General features: G+C 41.0%; 1 protein-coding gene across 4 annotated transcripts in view; it reads right to left on the bottom strand.

Moving 5' to 3' along the window:
* Window positions 1–1,874: 1,874 nt before the first annotated feature.
* RBMS1 (RNA binding motif single stranded interacting protein 1) overlaps window positions 1,875–17,097 on the bottom strand; it is a 128,462-nt gene continuing 113,239 nt past the window's right edge. For 2 of the 4 annotated variants that reach the window (XM_083579542.1, XM_083579540.1), the window contains exons 7-14: window positions 15,187–15,302; window positions 13,595–13,644; window positions 13,421–13,514; window positions 10,950–10,994; window positions 7,767–7,877; window positions 6,422–6,502; window positions 6,035–6,119; window positions 1,875–4,532 (exon numbers count right to left, since the gene is read on the bottom strand). In XM_083579542.1, coding sequence (XP_083435668.1) covers window positions 6,042–6,119; window positions 6,422–6,502; window positions 7,767–7,877; window positions 10,950–10,994; window positions 13,421–13,514; window positions 13,595–13,644; window positions 15,187–15,302 — 575 coding nt within the window. In that variant the 3' untranslated portion in view covers window positions 1,875–4,532; window positions 6,035–6,041. The remainder of the gene's footprint in view (window positions 4,533–6,034; window positions 6,120–6,421; window positions 6,503–7,766; window positions 7,878–10,949; window positions 10,995–13,420; window positions 13,515–13,594; window positions 13,645–15,186; window positions 15,303–17,097) is intronic. The other 2 variants (XM_083579543.1, XM_083579541.1) reach the window with 1 other exon arrangement.

The raw sequence follows: 17,097 nt of genomic DNA, 5'->3' as shown, positions 1-17,097 counted from the left end.
ATATCCTGATGTTGTAAACAGAAGGGGATTACGGGGGGCCACTGCATACAGTATGTGGGCAAGGATCCATTCTTGGCCAATGATCTCAGAAACGTGTCTGCTATACATTTATAGACAAACGCTTTCCCATAACATATTATGGGCATCTACTAGGAGATGTACAATGGACAAGTATCTAACTCTAAGTCTCCAACATGGCACCTATGAACACATTGACATCCTAAAAACCTTGTGCCCACCAAGTCCTCCTACCCCTCCATTTTTTAAAAAAACAACAACATGGAGGGTTTTTTCCTCCTATTGTTTTTTTTTAAGTTGGAAAGTCCCCCAAACATGGAGAGAAATAGACATTTTGCCTCTTGGTGAAAGAAGGGAACTGGGAAAAGGTTTGGGGCATTTCCAGTTTTCCTTCTTTGAAATGGGTGCCCACAAGAGTTTCCAAATGTGCCCCCCCCTTTAGATACCCTAAAGTTGGGTATCCCTAATCTGTCTGTTGCAGGAAGTGTGAAAAAGTGTGTGATATACTCCTTTGGTCCATTCATCCAGGAGGTACCACCTTGTATCATTTCAAGGCACTCAGATCTTTTTGTCTTGGTGGCATTAAGAAGAATTGAGTTTGGATTTGATATCCGGCTTTATCACTACCCTAAGGAGTCTCAAAGCAGCTCACAATCCCCTTTCACTTCCTCCCCCACAACAGACACCCTGTGAAGTGAGTGGGGCTGAGAGACTAGCCCAAGGTCACCCAGTAGCTGCATGTGGAAGAGCAGAGATGCGAACCCGGTTCACCAGATTACGAGTCTACTGCTCCTAACCACTACACCACACTGGCTCTTAAGACATTATGGAATGTCTCAAATGAGTCCTTGGGGATAATCTTGATTCTCATGGAATGAAAAGGTTTTAACTCACCCTGTGGCTGATAGAATGAAAAATGGACAAGAAGCTGAGTTCCGCAGAAGCAGTATGTTATCTTTCCTGCCCTGAGCCACTGACGAATTTAACAGGCTTAAAAAATAAATAAAAGAATATACAGAGATCTAAATGGATCCAAAACCCATGCCCATGAATTTCCTACTCCCCATCATCCAATTCTCTTAGTCAGATCCCATTATAGGCCAAGCAGGGAGATAAAATATTTTAATGGCAAGATGTTTCTGTGGAAGGGTTATCTACTGGCATGGAGCAACTGTCCTGTCAAGCCAGTTCTTATAGGTGGCACAGGCAATTCGCCAGGGCTCACTTCAGGTCACCAGATAACTTCCCTCACACACTTTCCCAAAGCAAGCCTGACTGAGTTTGTGCTCTTATCTGATCTGATCTGACAGCTAAGGGACTGCCACAGAGAGTGCCCTTTCTTGGGCCTTCCTATATACAAGGGATCATATGTCCTGGTGCAAGGAACAAGTTCTCTGAAGGTACCACCCAGAGTAGAGGCAGCCTAGCTGGCTTGCCAAGTGAGCTAAAGTTGAAAGAACTCCTCCTACACATTTGGCCAACATCCTTTGATGTGCTTTTTACTATTGTAAGATAAAGAGGAAACACTGCCACTATTTTAGATGAGGTTAGAATTATGTGAGAGTCTTATTGATACCATATCTTCCAAAAAATTTCTGGGTCTGGAATGGAAGGACACTGAAGAGACAAATGCTCCTTCATTTATGGCAGCTGGTCGTTTATGTTAGTTACATTTTCAAGCATTTTACATTATGTAGCATTTCTTCCTTGAGAATAATATATTACAGTTTGAGAAAGTTACTATTCATTTCAATAAAGCCTACGTAAATTCACCTGAGATAGAAGTAATATTTTTTTTTCAGTTATGAAGTTCAGCTGCTTGTTTCCACCCACTGTTAAAAAACACACATAAAATGTTTATATTTTGATCTTTTTTATTCAAAAGTTTTCAAAAGAAACAAAACAGAAAAAACTAATGATCTAATCAAATTTACAGTTCAAAAATGTCTTTTGGCATTTAACAACAAGTCCTAGGAAACAAAATGACAGAGTATCTTGAACCGGACAAATAAGTTACCACTGGCAAGTTTGTGGCACTAGCAAAACAAAAATAAAAAATTAACTCTCTTGATCATATAGATATCTCTATGAAAATCTTTTTTTTTCAATCTGTACAAAAGGTCTTTCTTCATAAATTATTTTTTTTATAATTTAATGGCTGTCTACTATGTGATGTTTAAGTAACTGATTATTTCTTTATGTACAGAGGTTACATTTTGCAAATCTTACCCAGATAATGAGTATGGCACTTAGTTCAGACTTTTCTAGCAGCATCTATTCCCTCCCTCTAACCCTAATGCTTAGCTAATTGAAATAAAACATCAAGTAGCAAATATCTGCCTGCCCCCACATCTTCTCCCCCACATCTGGAAATACACCAGCTATAGGGAATGAGTTGCAAGAAGTCTGAACTTTGACAAAGCAGTCAATTCCAGGGAGCATAGAACCAATAATACCACAACTTTTTAAACTTTTTTTTTAAAAAAACAAAAGAACAAAAACAAAAAGAAACAAACATATTTCTTATGACTATGTAATTTACTAGAATCTACACTTCTCAGAGCAGCATTGACTTTTGAAACTATGAAATGTCACTGACATCTGTACTTGAATACTCACATAAAATTTAAAAACTTTAAAAAAAAATAAGTGAAAAGAAAGAATTGCTTAGGCCTAGCTCCTGAGCTAGGATGATTTGGTCTGTGGTAACAGGGAGGGCCAGCAACCTGTCCCATTACAAAAGGAAATAAGCCTTGAGGTAGATAACTGATCATACACAGCTGACCAGACAAGTACACAGTTTTGGAAGACAACTTAATTTACCGTTTGATTTAATACACATGCGATCATAATAAAATGAGCTTTAATAGCAGTGAGTTTTATCATCTAAATATGTAAAAAGTACAAATAACAGTGTATTTGTTAAATCAGGAATTTCATAGTTTCAAAATTGTATTTTCTTCTTCTTCTTCTTTACACTTAACACTTGTAGTGATGATGTAAAGTGTGGCACTGCTTGGATCCAAGTCTTCCTTCATGCTTTTTGTTTGTTTGTTTGTGTCCATACATCAATTAAAAATTATAAAACCTAAATGCAAATGTACAAAAAAAGGCACATTCTTCTAACCGCAAACTGGTCCGGCAACAAAATTAAAAGAGTACAGAAGACATAACTGCTGAGACAAAATCAGAATTATTGGTTACTGGCTCTTTGTTCTTTGGTAAAGTTACCTTTAAAAAGTGCCAAGTCTTTATTTACCTAATATAGAGAGCTAGTACCCAATCTAGTATGTTTTCTACTTACATCTCAGCTTATGTTTTGAAAAAAGTCTTTTAGCTTTCGCCTTTGCTGTAAAAGCAAACGCTTCTATTTGCTATTTTCTCTGCACAGCATCATTCTAAAGCACTATTCATTACTAGAAAGGAAGGACAGAAACATTCTGTGGATTCCCCATCCCCAAAACTCCCCCACCCTAAAACTAGAACATCAATTATCTTCTGGAAAAAGGCAAAAAGATTTTTTTTTTTTACATTGCATCATACAGCAGAGTTCCTAACTAGCAGAGGAAAACTAATTGGCATAAGGCCTTACAAACAATTTATCCTATTAAAATTTCCCCAGTCAGAAAATGTGTTTCACACAAAACATTTCCCTACCCCCCAATCTTGCATTTCACAACCTTACATTATTATGTGAGGGGAAACAAAATCATTAAAAACACCTACTACACATTTTTTAAAAGCCAAATTTTTCAGCAATTTTAATCGACTACCTGTTAAAAGCCCTATCCTGCTGTTTTACAAGGCATAATAGACCAGCTCATTTGGTCAAAAGCATTCTACACCATTAGTTTGGACTACGTACTGAAACAGCTACAGCATTAAAAGAGTTAAGGCAAATTGGAATTGATAGAAAAAGGATAAGACACTTCACACTACCTTAAAAGAAAAAGAGAGAGAGAGAGAGAGAGAGAAAGCTATGAAAATAGACCCTACAACTGCAACACTGCACTATAGCAACACTCACACGGCAAGCACAGAACATCGGCATGGATGTTTTTACTAGTTTAAACTTCAAAAAACAAAAACAAAATCTTAATACGGTAAAACAAAAACAAAAACAAACCAAGAGACTGATTCTGTCATGCACGTGAACATGTCTCCATTGCAATCTGTGCATGGACAGATTTCCCCCCATTTATTTAATTATTTACCTTTATTTTATTTTTTTTGCGTCGTTAATACTTGATAAAAAATTTCTTACTAAAATAAACCTGTTCAAGGGGGGAGGGGGAGGGAAACAGCTACTAGGATGAATTTAAGGATTTTTTTTCTTTTTCTTTATGCACCTTATAGAACTTATAGCAAAAATAGTTTCAGTTGATTTCATTATAAATAACGTTTTCAAGAACCTGTGCAAAACTGTCAATAATTTCTAAAGCACAATTGATCAGTAAAATCCATGATTGTTTCAGCCTTTGCATCCTTCTCCAGGCGAGGTCAACAACACATTTCTGAAAGGGAGAGAAAAAGAAAAAGTAGAATTCAGTTGTACTCTTCTGATTCATAGCGTTTATAGCCTGTGTGACCTGACTCTGCGAGTCTAGAAATAGAAAAAAAGCAGATAACTACATATTCTTTGTGCCTGTGTGTGTACAGGCAGATTTCTGCATGTGGTTACTTTGGCCAAAGGGTTTGTACTTCTGGTTCCTGGGACTGCATTAAGCATATAGAATGGAGAAACTATACTGATCTGAGCATAGAGGAAGGAGACACACTTTTCCACATCAATAGCATCCACTTAATTTATTACCTCCGCTTCACCCTAAGATTCCAGGGTGCATTACAACAATTTAAAACACATCACAAGCTTTTAAAAACAACTTACAATCACAAATGCAGGCTGGATCCTTCAAATAGGCCTCATGTGCAGGGCAGAGGATGTTGTTGTGGGGCAGATTCATGACCAAGTTACAATAAGATAAGGTTTTCAAAAAGACTCAAGTTCCTCAGGGTCAACACTCAAATGTATTGAAGATACATTGAATATTGATGTTAGTTCAGATTGCAGTTGTGAGATAACTAAGTGACACTGGGCATTAGGATCATGCCCACCATTAGGATCATGCCCATCATCACCACGCCAGTTGCAGTGGTACCCATCCATTTCCAGGTCCAATTCAAAGAACTGATTTTGACCTTTAAAAGTCCTTTGTGACTTAGGCTGAGGATACTTGAAGGGCCACTTGCTTCCATATGTGCGTGCCTGTAGCTACAGCTGAGATGCTCTGCAGGTTCTCTTGCCTTGTGAGGCAAGGTCAGCAGCCTTCTCTGTGGTGGTGCTCTCTGGCCTCCCTAGAGAGATCTGCCTGGCACCTACTTTGTTGTCCTCCTATTCACAGGCACAGACTTTCCTATAGGATTGTGCTTCTCTTTGCCACTAACTCGTTAAAGTATTGCTGCCATCTTCAATTAGCAATGAAGAATCTCATGTATGAAGCAATGAATCCGCCCAGAGTGGCTGGGACAATCCAGTCAGATGGGTAGGGTACAAGTAATAAAATTATTATTTGAATAACAAATGTATGATATTTAGGTGGTGCCTTTATCTTAAAAGCTTATTGTAAAAAATGATTTAATGTATATGGGGATGGGTCAATGGTCCAATGAAAATTATAGATCCAGTAGCTCAGTGCACTAAACAATTCGCTGCAACAACCATAATCAGAGAACTTGGTAAATCACATTATCTGGAGTTGTTAAGTCAGTTTTCTAATATGTTTGACAAACTGATAGTTCATACAAGCCAACTTTGGTAAGTCACAGATATTCTGAAGATGTTCAATGTACCAAGTGTACGGCACCTATGGAACATGCATGCAGCTTCTCAATTTGTTGCATTATTAAGTGAACATCAAAAAGGCTCCAGAAAATGGTTGGAAGTGTCTGAATATACTACACGAAGAGTATTTTCCCTCCAATTAATTTTTTCAAAGAAACATGAAAGCAACTTTACCTCACAATTACTTGTTTTGCTGATAAGTATATGGCGAATGATCATTGGACGTCTCTACTGTAACTTGCTGTTGACCACTGGCTTCCTGTAAGAAAAGAAATTAGAAGTAGGAGACACACAGCATCTAATTATTAGCTCTGATATTACAAAGGGTAAATTTGTCTTGAGGTTTATCATTGACTGCCTGTGCATCTTCCATAGTTTATATCCCTTCCTGAAGAGCACTCGGGGGGGGGGGGTATGGCAAATACAGGATTCGTACCAATGACATCTTTTGCTTATTGCAGCACTGATGTCATTTCAGCAAGTTACATTTATTGAAACATTATGTACGATGTAAATGATGGATTTTAACTAAAAGACTCTCCCATTAAAAAGAAAAACTACCTCAACTGGAACAGCTGCTGTCTGAACGTGTGTGTACTGGGGTATGTAGGCTCCTTGCATAGCTGTTGTGGCAGGCATGTACTGCAAAGGAAAAAGAGATTAATGTATTCAGCTAAATGAAACTAATACACACAACAGATGGTTTGACCCAAAACAAATGTGAAAGGATGGGAGATAAGCCACTAGTAAAGGTAAAGGTAAAGGGACCCCTGACCATTAGGTCCAGTCGTGACCGACTCTGGGGTTGCGGCGCTCATCTTGCTTTATTGGCCGAGGGAGCCGGCGTAGAGCTTCCGGGTCATATGGCCAGCATGGCTAAACTGCTTCTGGCGAACCAGAGCAGCGCACGGAAACGCCGTTTACCTTCCTGCCAGAGCAGTACCTATTTATCTACTTGCACTTTGACGTGCTTTCGAACTGCTAGGTTGTAAGGAGCAGGGACTGAGCAACGGGAGCTCACCCCGTCATGGGCATTCGAACCGCTGACCTTCTGATCGGCAAGTCCTAGGTTCTGTGGTTTAACCCACAGCGCCACCCACGTCCCTAAGCCACTAGTAGTGTTCCACAAATGCTTTCAAAAGTGTGATCTAATAAACAGGTTGCACAACACTTCCTTTACATGAGGTTGCACAGAAAAGACCATCTTTGAATTTCACCTTTCTTATGCAGCATTCCAGCAACATAATGCAGCCCTTCAATGATGCATGCCCTCCACATGCATTAGCTTGTCTTTGGATACCACCCAAATAATTCAAAACACATAGAAAGCCCAACAGCATTGGTTTTTGTTTTTGCTTTAGGATGTAAGAAGAAAAGGAATTGGGTCTTCTCAAAATTGCTGCTAAGAGTGATATTTCTAAAGACACTGGCAATACATCTTCCTTTAGGACAGAGGGTCCATTTGGCAATGCCAATTCTTATCTCCAGCCTAGGGACAAGGAGATGACAGGATGATTTATGCTGTGATCCAAAAACATACATCCACAGTAGTGTTATCAGCATTGACAGTTCAGATCACACATTTTGGTGGAGAACCTCGTCCAAGCCCCACATCCCCTCTTTTCTGATTGATTAAGGAAGATCGGCAAGATTCAGCCTTACACTGCTCAAAGCTGTCAATAGTAGCCAAGTTTTACTTCTTTAATATTAAAAGTAAAATTTCCCCAAGTGACTAAGATGCATTGCAATAGAAAATGGATTTATAATGCACATGCAATTACTGGTCAGTGAAAACAAAATGTGACAGATGGAATACTCTAAATGTCTTTCCTACGGGCAGAATATATAGTAAATATGTCAGTTTTTTCTGGGTGTTATTATTATTATTATTAGAATTGCCACGTACTGTTCCAGTACTGCCCAATGAAAGGTGACTCATCTGCTGTGTCAGTGGACTTATCATTGATGCAGGCTGCAGTGACATGGTGTGGTCCATGGAAGGAGTTAATACAGTGCCCTGTAAGAGTGGGGGGAAATTGTTTCAGATTAAAGCAGTAAAGTTGTACACAGCTTCTGTTGGTTTACATTTTACTGACACATGTTCAATTTTTCTTTTGTAAAGGTGCGTGCAATTGAAACACTTCATTGATAGCAAAACATGGTTATGTGACAAATACAGTAATAGTAAGATCCATCTATGGGTCAGAAAAGACTTGAGAGTATACATGAAATCCTGCACCAATGAGTCACTCTAGTTTGTGTTTTTCGCCAAGAACCCATGTGATTTGTAGCAGAAAAAATTCTACTCTGAACTGGAGCTCCCTTATGAAACTACAGTTCATTCATGGGATAACGTCTTACAGTGATGTCAGTCTAACCCTCTCAATGCCTAGAGATTCTAGTTATCAGGGGTTCCCCTACTGAAATGAATGGGGAAAAACAAAACTAGCAAAGCTAATTGGGATCCAATCCATCACCAGGAACTTCATTATCCTGTATAAAATTCCATGTTTTGCAGTTGCATCTCATTGGGATTCTCCCCCCTCCCCGCAGTCCTTGAAATATTCTCACTTCCCTGCTTGTTTATATCTCAAGACAAACACTTGTTACAAAGCATTGCATGGGTCTGTTGGGCCAGAGAACAAAATTTTATCCTAGGGGATTAATTCTGCTCCGAGTTGGCTTTATCTTAACACTCTCATGATGCAAACAAACAACACTGGTTTTTATTTATTTATAACATTCTTCCAGGGGAAAAGAACACTATTAGGGTATTGAAATACACTGAACCCCTTCCAGTGATTTTATTAGGCGCCTAATATTTCCCTTAGGTATTTTTGTTGTTTCTTCCCACCCACCACCCCACTACCCCCGATTATGAACCTACTATTTCACCAACCCTCACCTCCGTTTTCCTTCCTCCAGGATTTCCTGATATCCCATAAAAGAATTTGAGTTCAGTTTGAGGGGTTCAACATACTTCAAAAGGTTTTGCGTTAAGACTATGTGTTTGGAATGCAATGCTAACAAAGTTTTCTTTTATATTAAACTGGAGAAATTTTGGAATCAGCTATTAAAGTTATTCCCAGCTAGGACTTTAAAGGAGATTAATGTTATACTGGGCACTGTACAGAAGAATATGGGCTCTGCCCAGTTTCACCGAAGCAGATATCTGACTGCACAAGCTGCTTTGCCTAATTACCAGCAATTTCTCCTGGCACATTCCAAATATTCAGTGTGGCTCCTCTGACACTCAGGAGAGGTTTGCAGGTGGTTGATGTGTTGCGTGTGTTCTGGGTAAGGAGGAGGAAAGCCTCTCCCTCTACTTTTGTAATGCTCGATTCAGCCTACTACGTTCCAAGTGTGGGCATGGATTTTAACTGGTATTGAGAAAATCAGTTGCAATCACACCTCTGTTGGCATTTTACCTGTGAAATTCAGCAGCCAGTGATAGACTGCAGGCAACCCAAAACATGCCTGGTGATTGTTATCCATGGCTTAAATTTGCTTTTCTTTAAGTACCCAACTTAAAGTACCCCTCAACCACCTTAATCTGGAGCAGCTCTCAAAGAGTAAGGGAATGAAGAACTATGACCTCCATGTCCTTCCTGCCTACGTGCTTCCCTGAAGCATCTGGCTGGCCAGTGTGAGAAACAAGATGCTGAACTAGATGGACCTTTGGTCTAATCTGGCAGGACTCTTTATGTTCTGCCAATAGGATTTTTTTCTGACCAAGTCATTTGAGAACTGTGGATTGTACTGGGGTAAGGAATTAAAACACAAGCACTGTGTTCCACAAATATGGGGGGGTATCACTGCCCCATAGGTTGCAAGGTTCTTTAAATTAAATTCAGTGTCAAAAATGTGCACATAGAAAAAGTCAAACCCTAACCTTTAGAGACCACAGACAGGGAGCTTTTGTGTGTCAGAACTATACATCTGTGGGAGGCTTACATGATGCAGCATAATAGCCCAGCAATCTCAGTGCCTTGTCTTTAACTGCTTTGCTTTCGATTTGCATATTGTTTATTATTTTGGAACATTTGTTAAGTGCTATCATTGCACTTGTGAGAGACGAATCCAGCTATTCTAATTATTCTAATAGGAAGTATCAAGAGAATCTAAGTGTCCAAGACAATTGCATTTGCTTTCATATGTAGAAAAGGCATAATCAAAGATAATTCGGATTTTGATAGCTGTACGGAGATCAACACCAATACTTTGTCTATGCTAGATTCTAAAGTGCTATTGTTTGCAAGCCGTGACACTGCATACATTAACACAAGAAACCTTTATGTGTATTGTCATTGCTGTATGAATACGGTTCTCTTTTGCATTTGCCATGCAGCAGTACAATGTAGGAGATTAAGAGGCATGTATAGTCTGTGCGATATTTATATGTTAATGGAGCTTTGTTCCTCCCCTGCTCTGTACAGGTGCGTGCATATGCTTCTTCAACAAGAAACTCTTAATTACCTTGGCTATTTTACCTGGGGAAGGACTGTAGCTTACTAGTAGAGCAATTGCTTTACATGCCAGAAGTCCAAGGTTGGATCTCCAGGATCTCCAGGTAGGACTGAGAGAGACCCTGACCTGGAGAGCCATTGCTAGTCAGTGTAGACAATACTAGAAGGACCAAGCAGCTTTTTGTTTACATTAACCTCTTCCTTACCTCTGTCTTTTAATCAAAATTTGACTTCTAACTTCCATGAGCCCCAACCAACACAGCCAATGGTCAGAAATGATGGAAGTTGTCATCCACAATATCTGCAGAGCCACAGGTTCCTGGCCCCCATTGCACAGCTCTCCCTCTCCCCCCTCTACTACTCCCAGTTATTACTTCATTCCATTGGATGTTGCCAGAATCAATTCAATAGCCACCCATCAAGATTCTACTGTTAACGCTAGGAAGACTTGGCATAAGGCTAGGCTATCTATTATTGGGCTGCAGAAAGCCATACCAGTTGGATATTATTTAGTGTGGGCATTAAGAAATAGCACCCACCAGAGAAAGAAATAACTAATGAAAATGAGGAACAAATAAGAATATTGATCCTAAGCTGACATAGGTGAAAGTATGCAAACTTACAGGATGCTGCATTATATATGGTTGAGGCTGCATCCATGAAGGGCTCTGTAGAGAATGAAAAGGTTTTGTTTTGTTAAGAAAACAATATTCACAACTTTAATGTATATATTACACACATTTCAAAGCATCATGCTTTCATCTTTACTCATTGTTCTGGCCTTCATTGCTGCCTACAAGTGCTAAGAATTGCAATAACCCTTTTTGAAGCACAAGAATGGGAAAAGCCTGAATTAAATCACAGCCTTCTCCTTTCTCTTATTAAGTGCACCCCCCCCAAAAAAAATATTATGCACAGACAATTTCAACAGAAGCTCTGAGGATCTGAGATGGTGGTAGTATGGCACAGAGAGTAAAGAGAAAAATCTCCAGTTCCTCAAGTTCACTCTTAGGAAGAACTGGAATGAAAAGTATGATCAGTTCAATATTCACTTTTACTCAGCATGCAGCAAGCCGAACACTGACAATCCTATTCCGACATCACAAAGACAGCCAGAGTACAGGATGTGATCTTCTCTGTGTGCTTTTCTCAGAGAGCATGGAGAGGGAGTGGTTCTGCTAAGTGGTAACATCTGTTTCCTCTCTCTCCAACCGACTGAGATTTGCATTATCAGAGATGGCTTGAGCCCTGGTAGAATGCCCAACTGCGATGGCAGGTTAACTGCAGAAGATTCTCATAAATATGCTCAGCAGCTATTCTGCTTTTATTTTTGAAGGGAGGGGGAAATCTTCCGTAAAAGTAACAGCTAGTTGGGAAAAGTAGAGATTCAAGAAACTAGGGGAAATTGTTCCTTAGGTCTGATAAGGAACAGCTGGAAATTGGGAGGCGGGGTAATGGAGAAGAAGCTATTCCACAACATACAACTGCAGCCCTAGATCCTTCTTTGTTTGGATAACTAAACAAGAGTGTTTAAATGCTGCTTTCCTTTTCCAATAAGTACTGATTAGAATTAGAACAACATACTGAGTTGGCAGTTTGGTAGGTTTAGAGACTGACTGGAAAACCAAGTGTAAGTAAAATTTGCCTTAAAAAAAAAATCAAACTGAGGACCTGAAGTAAGAGGAGAGTTGTGATGCATCCTTCTACCACTCCCTCCTGTACCTAGCTCTGGGGAGGTTAGTGGAGAAGTGGAGAGGCAGAGGGATGGAGGCTCTGTTCTTTGATCTCACCCATCACTTTTCACTGCATGTTCTCTTGAGCCCTCCTTTTCGGTTGCTTTTGGGAACTTGCAGGCAGGAGAATTCTGGGGAAGTGGCTAACATACCCAAATGAGATGTGGCGCAGATGTCCCCAGAGTCCCTTTTCTGTATGGAAGCTCCAGTGAGGGCAGGGGGGTTTACTGCTCTCCTTGTGACCAGCCCAGCATTCAGCCTATCCTAACCCTGAGGAGAGCCGCAGGACCTTGTGTTGGCTGAACAAAGCTCTCTTCCCTGAAACCAGAACAGTTTCCTCTTCTAATGGGCCAAGTGTTAACACACACAACTTTGACCTTTGCTACCAGAGATATTTCCTGGAAGCATGAGGGGAAGTGTGCATGGACAACCTTCACCCACAGCAGTTCAACCCCACTTCCCAAACCATGCTCAGTGTCTTTCCCATGCTCAGTGTCTTTAGAAAGAGAAAGACAAAGAGACTCACAAAGGGACTCAAGAGAGGTTGAGAGTAAGTGGAGTAGCAGGATTCCCCTTACCAGTTCCCACCCATTTCTCCTAATCTAGTGGCCTATAAATCCTGGAGAGGCTGGTAAAGTGTCCTGAGAACTCATGGGATGTAGGGTCAGACCTCCACAGAAACCGCCTGTGATGAGTTTGGGGCTAGAAGGGGAGCTTGCTCATCACCCTCATCGACTCTGAGCCACTGTAGCAACTTGTCTTGGCATCAGGGGATGAGCAAAAGCTCTCTCTCCCCCTTCAGTGCCAATTCCTCTATGTGTGGGGTATTGAGCTGAGTCAAAGGAAAGCAAACAGCAGGACATTTGCTTCCTTGCAACCATCCATCTCTCCCCATTGAGACTGGCTGAGGTCTTTCGCTTGTGTAATGCTCTTCAGAGTGTCCCTGCGCCTCCAGGCAGTGTGTATTTAAAACAGCTGACCTGAACCAGGTTTTGGGGGGGAGTTTACTGTGCACTTGCAGGGTATGTTTGAAAGTGGTAAGCAAGCTCTCTTTCACAGAAGCTAGTCTTGCCATTACTCGTCTCCTCACTGAAAAAAACACTATGACATCTGCCTTAGCCGTCAAATTAAGCAGCACAAGCTTCTATTTCATCATACTCCACACACTGATTTCTGTCCTACAGGAAACCAAGAATACTTCAAAAGCAAGTTTCTTGTGTTTCCTTTCTGATCTCCGGCTGTTTTATACATAGAATGACAAAAATGGTAAGGTATTGCATTCCACAAAGCCTTCATGTGAGCTCTACACAAATTCCTACCAAGTATTTTAATAGCTTATCCTTCCATCTTGAAATACAGACCTGGTATGCAGAAACTGGAGAAGCAATATATGGCGTGATAGACGTCTGAGTGATCATTCTGTTTGTTGCAATACTGTATGGCGAATGATAAAATCTAAAAGCACAAACACCTTTATTAATACCTTTAAAAGGGCACCATGGAATAACTTATATTTATTGTCTGATTGTACATACCCATTTTGTAAAGCAGCTGTAGTTGGATCATACGTAAGTGTCATTCCAGCCTTTAGGGAAGGGATAAAACATATACTCAATGAAAAGACTGGCTACCACTCCAAACCAAAACATTAGCACTAGCCCATCTGTCTGAAATAGTCAAGGTTGCCAGTAGTGCCTTATGTTTTGTGAAATTTTGTTGGCGCAAGTGATTTGCAGTAAGTAACCTGTTTTGGATCTCCCTTATGCATTAAAAGATTATGGACCCAATCCAGAGGCTTCTTGCATGGACACAGAGCTTCTGAATATACAAGGGCTTCCTCATTCCCTACAACACCAGGACAGTTTTGCTTCTACTACGTTGCAATGGCCGCTCTGCAATTATACTCCAAAGTACCATTGGACCCATGTGTGTATCCACTGTATACTTTTTCATTAATTTTATGTGCACCACTAAGAAACTTTTGTAATTAAGCGGCTTATAAATACCTTAAATAAAGAAAGTACCATCTCTTTTGAGAGGCTGCTGGTAAGATCTGCTTTGATGAAGACTCAAAAAGGCCCAGCTTACATGCACGTGAAACAGTGTGCAGGAACACAGTTGAGATGTTAAATTATGTGCAGTAAGTTCTAGAGCAGCGGTTCTCAACCTGTGGGTCCCCAGATGTTGTTGGACTACAACTCCCATCATCCCTGAGCTCTGGCCTTGCTAGCTAGGGGTGATGGGAGTTGTAGTTCAACAAGATCTGGGGACCCACAGGTTGAGAAAGGCTGTTCTAGAGTGATGTACTAGCAGCGGGGCAATTTCAGTATTTGCAGCCATTTTATTGGGACGCCCAACTGGCTCCAGTGTTATTTGCCTTCAGACACCAGGTTAAAAGCTGGCTTTAAAAATAAGGACTCTGGGGTCAGTGAATCTTGCTTTTCTAAAACGGACAATTTTCTGCTTTCCTGGATTTCCCCTGATTAATTATATCATGCTGATTTGGTTACAGATAGTTGACTATTTATCTACTGACTTTGCTGGTGTTTTTATTGAGTCTGTTTGTGAGCTACTATGAATTATTTAAGAAAAGTCAGCCTTACACACACACACACACACACACACACACACACACACAGAGGCAAATGAAAATACATTCGTATAAAATATTTACAATGGGTTGCATTCATATAATTACAATGGGTTGTACTCAACATAGGACTAAGGAGATAGAAATGTGTGTGTTCATGGAATTATCTCCTCTCCCTTCCCATAGTGCACTGTTCTGGTAGTTTTCCAGTCCCTCAAGAACAGATTCAGGGAGGGTGTGTAGGGGGAGAAGTACTGCTGGCGGGAATTCCCATTGCACTCATGGGAACCCTAGCACTGGTTTCCGCTAACACAATAAGTTGGTTGAATATGGCCCAATATTTTAAACAGTGCATTTAAATATGTCAAGTAACGAAGCAGAATGAAGGATTGTAATATTCCATTGAACAATGCAGGAGGACACCAAGGCAGCACATCTCTTTGTGACTATTATTTTTTTAATGCACATCTATAGACACACACACACACACACACACACACACACACACTCTAACTAAAGGTTGAGAGGAGGACTTACAAGTCTCACCTCGCCTTCTCGGTGCCACGCTCTTCCATTCTGTATATATTTGTTCTGATTCTGTCTCTTTTTTTGTCCTCCATCTGCAAACTTGCACAACAAAGGTTCTGCAGGAGCTAAAACAACAACAAAACAAACCATTTAGGAATAGTCTACATAATAACCTTTGTGATATCAAAATAAAGTACATTTCAAAAGTTGTCACTTGTGAAAAGATGTTACATAGTAGGTTTTCCCCAAATTATTTTGCTTGGAAGCCATAACATTCAGATACATGCTTAGTGCCCAGTGTTTTCATGCATTCCCAAACATCCTGATTGCAAAGATTTGCTATGTTTTAGTAGATACAAGCACTCCAACACACCTACATGTGACATTTCTTCATTATTTCAACAAAGGGCCATAGCTGAAAAAGGATGGATACATAGAGCTGCTGCATTAATTGATGTAATTTGGAAAGCCTGATTTCTTTAGGAGCTCCACAGATGCATCAGAGCACAATGAGCTCTAGACTGAAGGAAGGGTCTGCAGTGTGGAATCTGTTTTGATGTTATGATCAAAAAAATAATCTGACAAATGGTTTACACTAGGGGTCAGCAAACTTTTTCAGCAGGGGGCCGGTCTACTGTCCCTTGGACCTTGTGGGGGGCCGGACTATATTTTGAAAAAAATAATAATGAATGAATTCCTATGCACACTGGGAAGAATGGGGTGGGGGAAGGGCAGATGTAATAAAATAAAATAGTGTGCATTAAAGCAGGGTGGGGAAGGCTCCTCAACAGACAAGCTCACCCACTACCATGCTGCTCATCCTCCCGCCGCCCCCCAAAACATACACACACACAGACCCACAATCGCCCCACAGAGAAAAGGGAAGCAAGTTCAATATGCAGAGAACAGCCGAGGCGAAGGAGAGATGGCGGCTCTGGGGAAAGCAGCACCAGGGGGGTGGAGCTGGAAGAAGAGGCAAGGGGGGCAAGTAGTCCTCCCCCCACCCCGCCCTAGCCACCTTCCCGGTTTGCCGCCTGCCTCATTTGCCAAAGGGTTGGCAGTGGTGGCATGAAACAGGCTTCCTCCCCGCCTAGAGAAAGAGCTGCCGCCGCCACTGCTTTTCGTGAGGTGGGTAGGCAGAGTGAGCTCATCCACTCTGGTCTCTGGCCCACAGGAGCACTAGGGCGGTGGCGGCGATGGCGATGGGAGGAAGATTATTATTATTACTACTACTATTTCCCCAATGGCCTGACTTAGAGGGAGAACAAGAGGGGAAAGGCTGGTGGGAAAGCAGAGAGAAAGAGAGGAAAGAGGATTTTTGTCCTTCCACCATCTAACTCCCCACGCCCACTCAGCTTCTGGGGGCACAAAACAATACAAATACTAATAACAATATTAATGATATCTGGGTAAGTAAGCAAGCAAAAGCCACTGAGGTAAACCAGGCACGGCGTTTGAGTGCCAGAGCCACCACTGCTTGGCCTCTTCCTCCTGCTGCGATCGCCGAGAGTCTCGGCTTTGCGGCGGGTGGTGGGTTCTTAAATGGCCGGGTGGGCCTGATCTGGCCCAGAGACGTAGTTTGCCAACCCCTGGTTTACAGAGAATTCTCCCCTCAATATAAGTTTCTGGTTACAGATGTGCTATATACGAAGTCACACCTACGTGCTCTGTCACTTCATTGCTAGCAGCTAGTCCAACTCAACTTCATCCAAAAATACTGTATCTGAGACAAAAGTAGTTTTCTTTGCCTCTGGTATTAAGTCTACTTTGGCTTATTCACTCATGCACTTAAGTGATTGAGGTGCATGTGTGCAATGGCCCTAATGAAACCAATGGGGTTTACTTCCAAACAAACAGCTTTAGGGCTGAGGTCAGTCACTTAAATGACTTAAACGACATTTAAACCTGTGTGGGAAGACC

The sequence above is a fragment of the Podarcis filfolensis genome (assembly GCF_964270895.1).
Source record: "Podarcis filfolensis genome assembly, chromosome: 1".
Classification (NCBI taxonomy): Eukaryota; Metazoa; Chordata; class Lepidosauria; order Squamata; family Lacertidae; genus Podarcis; species Podarcis filfolensis.
The sequence above is the reverse complement of the archived record's forward strand: the minus strand, read 5'-3'. Positions and strand labels throughout refer to the sequence as shown.